This window comes from Buceros rhinoceros, unplaced genomic scaffold (genome assembly GCF_000710305.1).
Source record: "Buceros rhinoceros silvestris isolate BGI_N320 unplaced genomic scaffold, ASM71030v1 scaffold15092, whole genome shotgun sequence".
Lineage (NCBI taxonomy): Eukaryota > Metazoa > Chordata > Aves > Bucerotiformes > Bucerotidae > Buceros > Buceros rhinoceros.
Window position 1 is genome coordinate 3,828 of NW_010398430.1, and position 10,438 is coordinate 14,265.

Here is a 10,438-nt window from a genome sequence, read left to right on the forward strand (position 1 = left end):
GGCAGGCAAGTTGAGCACTCTAGATGTAGTTTCTGCCCCAAGATACTGTCTTTAAAGTTAACTTCAAAAATATAAAACAGTAATGTATTTTAGAAATTTTATTTCTAAAATATCACGCTTTTGTAATTTGGTTTTCAGGAAATTTCCTGTGTGCTGCTAGTTTACATGATACAGTTTTCAAGTCTGGAATAATTTTGTGAGCAAGAAAATTTCCTAATTACATCAGTGCTCCAAGATACAAAACAAATAGTTCACATTAACCCTGAAGATCTTTTAAGTCACTAAAAATGTAAGTAAGTGCCTTTTAAGAAACAAGAAAAGAAAGAGGGATATACATACCCAGATTAGTGTTTCTGGTGCATCTTCATTGTTGCCACAGAAAATGGATGTTCGTGGTGTACTAGCTAGAGTATAGATATGAAGTTAAGAGTCTTCATATAATAATATGGTGGTGTAAGATGGCAGTTTACCAGGAAAGAACCAAAGCCTTAAATAAGAATCTTCATCATATCTGACCAGCGAATCTTAATACTTGGCATGGTTATTTATACATCCATGTTTACCATAAATATATCTACTAAGTAAGTTTCTTTAAAATTCTGTCCTTGGAGTGCTTTGTTTGTTCCTTGAGGTCTAAGCACTTAGTTAATTTTTAAGCATTTGTTACTTTGTCCTGTCTGGTGGTTTAACTTCATGGTGCTTAATCCTTTTCTGAATTCTGTATTTAAGGCAACTTGTGGTAGTGTGTTCCATGAATACACACAGAGTAATTGGGAGGGAGATTTATTGCTTTTAAATTAACTTTCCACTTGGTGTCAACCATAATTTCTTGTCTTGTGTTCTGATCAAAAGCAAATAGCAGCCCAGAGCATAGAGTTTAACTTATCAGCTGTTTCAAGTTATATTGTTGTGATTTTATGTTATTTATAGTGCCATTGTCTTCACGTACACCAGTTAGGACTGGATGCAGTGATGTTTCATTTGAAACAGAATGCAGAGAAATTATTTATTTCTCAAAGTACTGTGACCCCAAATCCAATCTTCTAGGTTGGTCTTTACACATATCTGGTAACCTGTATTGCTTGGTTTTGGATCCCACTTTCTGTCTTACTGAGATGGAAGGATCCCTATATGGCACAGTATTCATAATACTAAAATGCTACTAATGTGTGTAGGGACATTACAATATTTCGGAAGTAATTTTCAATTTGTCTCTTACTCTGCTTTTTGTAGGCATTTTTGATGATTTGGACACAGGGAGCTGCCGACTATTTTTCCCAGAGTTGTTTTAGAATGCAATAATTCAGAAAAATATTTCACATTCTTTCAAATGTAAGTTATGCAGGGATTACTCAGAAATGCTGTTTTTTGTGTACTAATACTTCTAGGCTGAAGTTATTCTATGTGAATATCCCCTTCTGACATACCAGTTTTCTCTGTAATTCTAACAAGTTGCTCTCTGATTGTATAAGGATTTAAGGAAGCCTGAAAAAATTAAGCAACCTGAAGATATGTGAAAAGATGTGTGAAGGTGTATGAAAGTTAACTGTCACATATTTCTTTTTCTTCTGTTTTCAAGTTGATAATTGAGAGCCGTAATGGCAGATATAAGAGATGGACCACATTTGGGGGAAGATCTGGCAGATGCAAAATCTATTCCTGGTTCCAAAGGGTAAGTGAGGTATTTTCGGTTTAAGTCTTCAGTTTAAGTCTTTGGGAATCTTGTGCTGTAACAGCATGTGAGAGCCATAGAAGAACTAATGCTAAAGGGAAAAGTTTCGATTACGGTAAATTATGATAAACAACTACTAGAGTTGTTGTACTGACTTTGAAAATATACAGCCACTGACAGAACAGGCCACAAGGAACTGAAGAACGTTTGAGGTGCAGTTAGACTTAACAGTATTACCAAGTGGTTAGCTGCTCTTGAAAAGAGACTTTTCTGACTCACCCTGGGCTAATTGTTCACCCCTTTCTTTGAACTGCCTCTAGACCTCGCCTGAACCTGAGAGGTCAGTTGCTTGAGCTGACCTGCTGTAGGGTTATATGTGCAGAAGCACAAGTACAAGGGGAATTTACAGGGGTGGAAGAGAGGAGACTCAGGCCTGTTCTTCCTGGGCAGCTAGTTGTTAGCTGGTGTAGCACTATAATCAGATTATGCTCTCTATTTTTTTTCTGAAGACATTCTTTTTAGTGTTTCAGTGAAAATCAGATTTAAGAGCATTACAGGCTTCTTATTTGTAGAATAGTGTGATAGTGGGTCCCAGTCTTGTAACCACTCACCCATGTGCTTAAATGAGAAGATCCATACTGACTTCAGCGTACTTGGACTGAGTAAAATTGACAGTCATTGCAGAGTCATGAGTTTTGGTGTAGATAGTGTGTTCATCAAGGCAGAATTAGAGCTGCACACAGAATCTTGGTCCTTCTAGGTTTTGAATGTTTACTTGTGAAAATTCAATGGTAATGTGACTTTTGGTTAGAATTCAAAATAGATTTACAATCTTAGAGGTGATCTTGCCTTCAGGTACTCTGCTTCCAAAAGATGACAATGAAAAAACCCAACTGATTTCTTGTAGATATAATAATTGGTTTCCTTAAACTATTTTTTCATATTTTCCTGTGCAGAGGCATTATCATTTTAGACACAGTTCTTTCTTGATTCTTTAAATTTTAAGCTTGTTATGAGTTGCACAGAAGATTACTATAAATACAAATTCCTCTTCACTTTTTTATTATTTGTGTATGTGCACATTTTATGAAACTTGAAACAAGATTTTTCTTTGGGAAAGTATAACTATACAAAACAGTTTTATTTATTTTAACCTCTGGGCAAGCACAGTCTTCACTAGTCTTAAATCAGATTTACCAACTGATTTCACAGACAAAACTTAGAATCATGGAATGATTTGGGTTCAAATGGACTTTAAAGATCATTTAATTCCACCCCCCCCCTCTGCTAGATCAGGTTGCTCAAAGCCCCATCCAGCCTGGCCTTGAACACTTCCAGTGGTGGGGACATCCAAAAGTTCTCTGGGCAACCTCTTCCAGTGTCTCACCACCCTCACAGTAAAGAATTTATTCATAATATCTAATCTAAGCCTACCCACTTTCAGTTTAAAACTGTTACCTCTCATCCCATCACTACAGTCCCTGATGGAGAGTCCCTCCCCATGTCTCCTGTAGGCCCGAAGTACTGGCAGTACTGCTAGAAGGTCTCCCCAGCGCCTCCTCTTCTCCAAGAAGTGCTGAACAACCCCAACTCTCTCAGCCTACCCTCATAGCAGAGGTGTTCCACCCCTCTGATCATTTTTGTGGCCCTTCTCTGGACCTGCTGCAACAGGTTCATGTCCTTCTTGTGCTGAGGACTCCACAGCTGGACACAGTGCTCCAGGTGGGGTCTCACTAGAGTGGAGCAGAGGGGGAGAATCACCTCCCTGGACCTGCTGGCCATGTTGCTGTGGATGCAGCCCAGGATACAGTTGGCTTTCTGGGCTGTGAGCACACACTGATGGCTCACGTTCAGTCTTTCATCCACCAGTACTCCCAAGGCCGCCTCTGCAGGGCTGCTCTTAGTTCTGAGGTCCCTCTGAATAGCATCCTGTCCCTCAGGCGTGTCAACTGCACCACTCAGCTTGGTGTCATCTGCGAACTTGCTAAGGGAGCGTCTAGGGAACAAGCAGCAAACCTTACCAGTTTCATTGGTTTTGCTAAAATAACCTTATTTTATTACTATTTTGAAACTAGAGAAGAGAGATCAGAAATTAACATCTAAAGTTTGTCTGATTTCTATATAGAAAGAACCTGCCTGCTAGCAAGTCTGTGGACTCTGGAATTCTGCCAGACTACAGTTACAGAATGGATTATCCAGAGATGGGGAAATGTGTAATAATAAACAATAAGAACTTCCACAGCCACACTGGTACTGCTTTAAAATTTTTACATTTTTTCCTGGATTTAGATAAATTAGTGGCATGTGTTATTCTTCAAAATTAAATATGCAGACCAGATTTGATTGCCATCTAAAATTAAGTGGTTTGAATGGGTGTGATTCATTTCAGTGCATTCTTCCAAATGCAGATAGAGGGAACATTACGGTATAGCAGCAATGGGAGAAAAATTGATAGCTGGTACAAGTCCATCTTACCTTTTATTCATGATTTTTGTTTTGTGAATGAAATGGGGTTTTATGTCTTTATATAGACAGGTTGATATAAAAATAAGGAGTAAATACATCTACAATATAGATACAGAGAGAGGGACATGGTGTACATGTATAATAGTGCAATGTTTTTTCTGTTAGAGTGGGTTTGGAGTAATGGAATTATATTCCAGACTGGTACAGATACAAGCGAGAAAAGAGTTTGGCTCAATCAAACCATGCCATCTATATCATATAAAAACTAATGCATTTCTCTTATGTATAGGGATGTTACCCCGTTCGGGTACAGATGCGGATGCTGCAAGTGTCAGAGAAGTTTTTATGAAGTTGGGATATAAAATAAAGATCAACAATGATCTTTCATGTGGGGACATTGTTAAAATACTGAAAAATGGTAAGAGGTAACACGTTCAATCTCTGTATTAATTTGTAACTGCTGTTTCCAAATACATCTCTAGCCCTTGCATTTCTTCCATGGTTCTTTTAGATGATATTTCACCTACTGGTAGGTTATTGCTAAGGATGACATGTACATCATAGTTTCTATGTTTATTCGTTTTTGCTGCCTCTCTATCTTCTGTGCCATGACTGTTGTCTCTGTAACCTTTCTCATCCTCTAAAAAAAGGCTGGAACTTAAGTGCAGACTGATTTATTCTGGCCCTGGGATCACTGAAGCTCTGTGAGTTGGAAAGAAACTTGCTTAACTGGGTAGAGGTGTTCTGTGCTAGATGCTTAGTGGTGTGACCTAAGACATGTTCTGGTCCAGGGAGCTTCTGATCAAGCGACCAGAACTGCAAGAGTGTGGACTGAATTATGTTCTAGAGAAACAACTCATGTTGTTTGACTTGTGGAATAAAACACTCTTCTGTCAAGTGAGAGGTTTATACTGTTTGTGTTAGTTCTGCGTTGTTTGGACTTGGCTACATCTAGACCAGTAAATTAGATGGTGCCTGGAGGTGTCTGTAGCCCTAGAATAGAAAGCAGTCTATTTTAGCTAACCATTGGAAGGTTCTCTGGCATGACTGTGGCATGTGCTTACTAACGCTCTCCAGATTGTTCCAGATCACAGTTCAACAGTAAAAGTGTTCCAGGGATATTCCCCATGGCCAGTTAGCCTGCAACAATCCTGGCTTGTTTTCTGTTTGTTTGTAAAAATGGGTTTGCTAACAGATGTGGGTTCTTTAGTACCTGGTAATGTTTATGCCAGTGAATGCCCCTCGGTATGGTTGATTGATTAGTATAGTTGCAGCCTGTCTGTTGACAGCAGCTGAAAGTGGAAAGGCCTCTTGTTTTACCTGTGGTTCAAGGCCTCCAAACAAGACAGTGTAAGCTACAGACTGCAACCTTTCCAAAACCCAACCTTTCCTCACTCTTCCAGATGCAGTGCTTGTCCATAGATTGTAGAATCACTTGAGCATCCATCACATGAGAAAAATCTAGATAGTTCAGTTTTTCTAGAATAGAAATCCAGTGTTTTGGAAAACTCTAAATAGAACTAGACTTCCGCTTTTGGGACTGTTAAACTTTTCATTCACAAACTCTTGCGTCTTACTGAGTTTCCCACTCAGAAGTCCTTTTGGATCCTTTCTTTTAAACCATGTCTGTATCTTTCCATATATTTGAAAGAATTATCTTGATCCTCAGTTGGAATCCACACAACGTCAGGCAACAGAAGACATCAGAGAGTATGTGTTCTATGCTCTTTGCATACCACAAGATGAAAAAAAAAAAAATCTACAAACACTTTATATCAAGCTTAAATGTCTTTAAGTACACAATTCAGAGGCTTGAAAAATCTTTCTAGACCTTGCTACAGGGCAAGAGTGAGAGAGAGAGGGGTAATGCTAGTACCTAGGTCCCTGCAGCAGCAGCTTTCATGCTACGTTCACTCCCCATGTAATCCAAGCAGTTGAAGCATCTCTGATTGGAAAGGGAGGTAAAACTTCCCCAACTTTTCCCAAAACTAAGAATTTCCCATCAGTCCAGTCACAGATCATGAGACTGTTGGCCATTACTGCATGAGTGAGGTGATTCATTCAGACTTTTGAGAAACTGTGGGAACACCCTGTTTGTCTCCTCATAGTGTTCCTGGCCTAGTTCTGTGGCCATGTCTTAGAATGGGTAGGGTTGGCCTTTAATTTGGGGGTTTTCTGTGTCCAGCCTCCTGAAGTTAAGTAGGCTGGCTTCTTTTTTTCAGAAGTGAAAACTGGGTGGAGGTTTCTAAACATGGGAATTAGTTCTTTAAGGCTTCTGTCACATAGGAAGCATCAAATGTTCATTGCTTTGAGGGAATGCAAGAAGTTAAGATAATTCTCTTTTTTCTTTCAAGTTTCTGAAGAAGATCACAGCAAGCGAAGCAGTTTTGTTTGCGTGTTATTAAGCCATGGTGAGGAAGGATTCATCTATGGAACCGATGGCCCTCTTGAACTGAAAACACTAACAAGCCTTTTCAGAGGTGACAGATGCAGAAGTTTAGCAGGAAAACCCAAGCTGTTTTTCATTCAGGTGATGTACAGCTGAACAGTGATCATTAAATCAGCTGGATAGTTTAAAAAAAAAAATGTTGTTTCCCATTAGTTATTAGGGGAAAAAAGTTAACACTCTCTAAAATGGATTTAAATGGAATTAAAGGATAAGATATTTTTCAGGTCTGAAAGTGGCACACTCTGCCCTGTTAGGTAGTGTTTGTAATTGCTGAGGTTGCATTACCTTAATTAAATCTTTCTGAACACTAGCTAATATTGTAGTGAGTTTCCGAATACACTTTTGAATTAATATCTATCTTAACCAAACTGTGTAGTTGATTTAAATAAATACTAATTACTTTTCTTCTGAGTCTGTCTAATGGAAATGTAAACATAGAAATTCTGGTTATTTTTGAAGTTTTTTGATCGGAATATTATCGCATTTAAAATGGAAAAAAATCAGTATTCTGATTATGACCACTGCCTTAATTTCTTTACTTTTTAATTTTGTTTTCCATTCTACTTTCTAACCAAATAGGCTTGTAGAGGGACAGAATTAGATTCTGGTATTGAGACAGACAGTGGATCAGAAGAAACAATGTGTCAGAAAATACCTGTGGAAGCAGACTTCCTGTATGCATATTCTACAGCTCCAGGTGAGAGACTTGCAAAGAAACTTGTTCCCTGAAGTTGTGTCTGTGTATATATATCAGCTTCTATTGATATTGTAAATGACAGTTAGCATTTGTATCCAGTCAGTGGGATAACTTCATTTGTTCTGTTTCATGGAAATACAAATTTTCTTCCCTTAGTTGTTTTTTCTCCCACCTCGCTACAACCTCCTTTCAGGGAGTTGTAGAGAGTGACAAGGTCTCCCCTAAGCCTCCTTTCCTCCAGACTAAACAACTCCAGTTCCTCAGCTGCTCCTCATAAGACTTGTTCTCTAGACCCTTCACTAGCTTTGCACTTCTCTGAACCCGCTCCAGCACCTCAATGTCTTTCTTGTAGTGAGAGGCCCAAAACTGAACCCAGTACTCAAGATATGGCCTCACCAGTGCCCAGTACAGGGAGATGATCAATTCCCCACTCCTGCTGGCCACACTATTTCTGTTACAAGCCAGGATGCCATTGGCCTTCTTGGCCATCTGGGCACACGGCTGGCTCACATTCAGCTCATTGTGAACCAACACCCCTGGGTCCTTTTCTGCCTTTTCCAGCCACTCTTCCCCAAGCCTGTAGCATGGCAGGGGATTGTTGTGACCCAAGTGCAGGACCTGGCACTTGGGATACCACCTTGTTGAACCTCATACCACTGGCCTTAGCCCATCCATCCAGCCTGTCCAGATCCCTCTAACAAGCCTCCCAACCCTTGAGAAGATCAACATATCCACCTAACTTGGTGTCATCTGCAAACTTACTGAGGATATGCTCAATCCAGATCATTGATGAAGATGTTTAAGAGAACGGGCCTCAACACTGAGCTCCAGAGAATAGCACTTGTGGTCACCCACCAACTGGATTTAACTCTATTAAGAACCACACTTTGGGCCTGGCCATCCAGACAGTTTTTTATCCAGCAAAGAGCACACTCACCCAAGCCACGAGCAGCCAGTTTCTCCAGGAGAGTGCTGTGGGAAACAGTATCAAGGGCTTCACTACAGTCTAAGTAGACAACATCCACAGCCTTTCCCTCATCCACCAAGCGGATTCATCTGTACTGTCACCTCTCCTTCATGTAGGTGTATTGCATGAAGAACTAGGATGTGATTAATGGCTAAGACCGTTGCAGCAGAAGATAGTTTTCCTGCCTTTTGGTTTTCTTTCTGCATAATGCTTTCTTAGATTAGAAAAGATGAGAGGTAGAATTTAGGGAGATTATTAAATCTATAATTTTCTTGAATTAGTTTTAAATCATTGATTGCTATTGGAAAAAATGCATTGTTCCCCTAATTGCTATCCTGTCCTCTATCAGAGGCTGCTACATCTGGTCAATTTGACATCTTTCTATTTCACAGGCTATTACTCCTGGAGGAATTCAGCTGAAGGCTCCTGGTTTATTCAGTCACTGTGTAGAATGCTGAAGGAACATGCAAAGAAGCTTGAACTCATGCAGATTTTAACTCGTGTAAATCGCAGAGTGGCGGAGTATGAGTCCTGCTCAACTCGGCAGGATTTTAATGCAAAAAAACAGATTCCATGCATTGTCTCTATGCTCACCAAAGAATTTTACTTCCCTTGCTAAAGGAATTTCATATTGTAATTTTTCAGTTCAGGTTTTTATCTGTAATTTATATGCTCTGCTAGTATGGAATACCACTTTTAAATCTGAATTACTGTTCACTACTGTGTGTGGCATAACGAACTGTCTCTAAGTTAGATATGTCCGTTATTAGTAGTAAAACATAGTATGGCTATGTTAGAAATGCAAACTTGAGTAGCTGAAGCACAGGCAAATTTGAAAGCAGTGCTCTGAGTATCTCGAAAAATTAGGAAAAGGAGACCGGCGAAAGATCAGATCACTTACTAGATCTCTTTGGTGCTACCTTTCACTTTGCTGAAGGGGCAGAGAAAAGAAACAGTTCTTGTAAATAGTTTGGTTTCTTATCTTTGCCAATAGGAAGAAGATTCAGAATGTGATATGCTTAGTAATGATGGTAATGTGATAGTAGTGTCGTCATACATTTCTTCTTAACTCAAGTTCTTAAGGTTTAGGTTATAAACTAGCCTAAACTGGTTTTATAACTTAGGGCATAAACTGTGGGGAAACAGCCATTTAATTTTTTACATACAATTAGGTAGCATGCTAGAATACTGACAATTTTTTCCTGATCATTTTATAACTTTTTGTATGGAGCATTAGGTAAAGCAATTATATCAACACGGTAGCCGTTTCAATAAATTTTGTATTCTGACCTTGAAGCTGAGTGACTAAGGGACCAGTCTTCCAAAGCTTCTTTTTCTGCAGCTCCCTAAGGGGGGAGCTGTTGGGGCGTGTTGTGGGCTGTAAGAATCAGTGCAAAAGGAAGTCTGCATTCTGAGTAGTCAGCTTTCCTCTCTCTGGCTGTGAGTAAGAGTGGGTTTATTTTGTGCTGTGTGCATACCACATTTAATCTTTGTGGAACCCTACATTTGTGGTACTGGAGAAATTTCAGTTCATAACTCTAATATTGATTTCATTACAAGACTAGCTAAAATATGTCGACAAATAGTAAATTTTTATCTCTTGACTCTGAATTTTGTGGAACAGGCTTTTACAAAATTGTAAAATATTTTTATTGATGTTTCAGCTTGTTGCAGTCTTTTTAAGATGAGAGGAAACAATGGTAAATAATTATAAGGTGCTTGCAAAACAAGACTGAAAACTCTTTCAATAGTGTAGCATAAGCAATCTTAGCAAACTGATGTTCACTTCCAGAGGTATTTGTTGGGGTTTTTTAATGTAAATTAAATACTGTTTCCTAAATGGTAGCATGCTTTTCTGTGTGTATTATTTGTTTAGGATCTGATAGCTTTTGCAAATTGGTTTTAACTTTGTGTCGCTTTTTTTCAAAATACTACTTTCCCTTTTCTTCCCCATCTGCCTTATCACCTGAAGTTGAGAAGAACCTACTTTAAAGCCTTACATACTGTACAGCCAGGTAATAAGAGCAGTGATTGAGACTTGGGAAATGCAGGTTCAAAAGTTATGCAGAGGAGGCAATTTTAAACATTACAACTGAGTTCTCGAATGACTGCCTGCTAAATAGGAGGAATCTTGTCTCTTGTGGAAATGTTTTGTGAGAGAGGGTTAGTCTATTGTAACTGATTGAA

The 10,438-nt window shown here is 39.0% G+C and overlaps 1 protein-coding gene across 1 annotated transcript; it reads left to right on the plus strand.

The window, feature by feature from the left end:
- Positions 1-1,598: 1,598 nt before the first annotated feature.
- Positions 1,599-9,219, plus strand: CASP3 (caspase 3, apoptosis-related cysteine peptidase). The gene is made up of 6 exons (XM_010131098.1): positions 1,599-1,672; positions 3,798-3,922; positions 4,428-4,556; positions 6,493-6,668; positions 7,167-7,284; positions 8,644-9,219. The coding sequence occupies exons 1-6, from the start codon at positions 1,599-1,601 to the stop codon at positions 8,868-8,870; spliced, it is 849 nt and encodes a 282-aa protein (XP_010129400.1). The 3' UTR covers positions 8,871-9,219.
- The last annotated feature ends 1,219 nt before the right edge of the window (positions 9,220-10,438 follow it).

Excerpts from the sequence above, each read along its gene's own strand:
- CASP3 (XM_010131098.1), top strand. The coding sequence starts at position 1,599 with ATGGCAGATATAAGAGATGGACCACATTTGGGGGAAGATCTGGCAGAT. Across the intron at positions 1,673-3,797 it reads TCTATTCCTGGTTCCAAAGG|AAAGAACCTGCCTGCTAGCA; the intron begins GTAAGTGAGGTA and ends ATTTCTATATAG. Across the intron at positions 3,923-4,427 it reads GAACTTCCACAGCCACACTG|GGATGTTACCCCGTTCGGGT; the intron begins GTACTGCTTTAA and ends TCTTATGTATAG.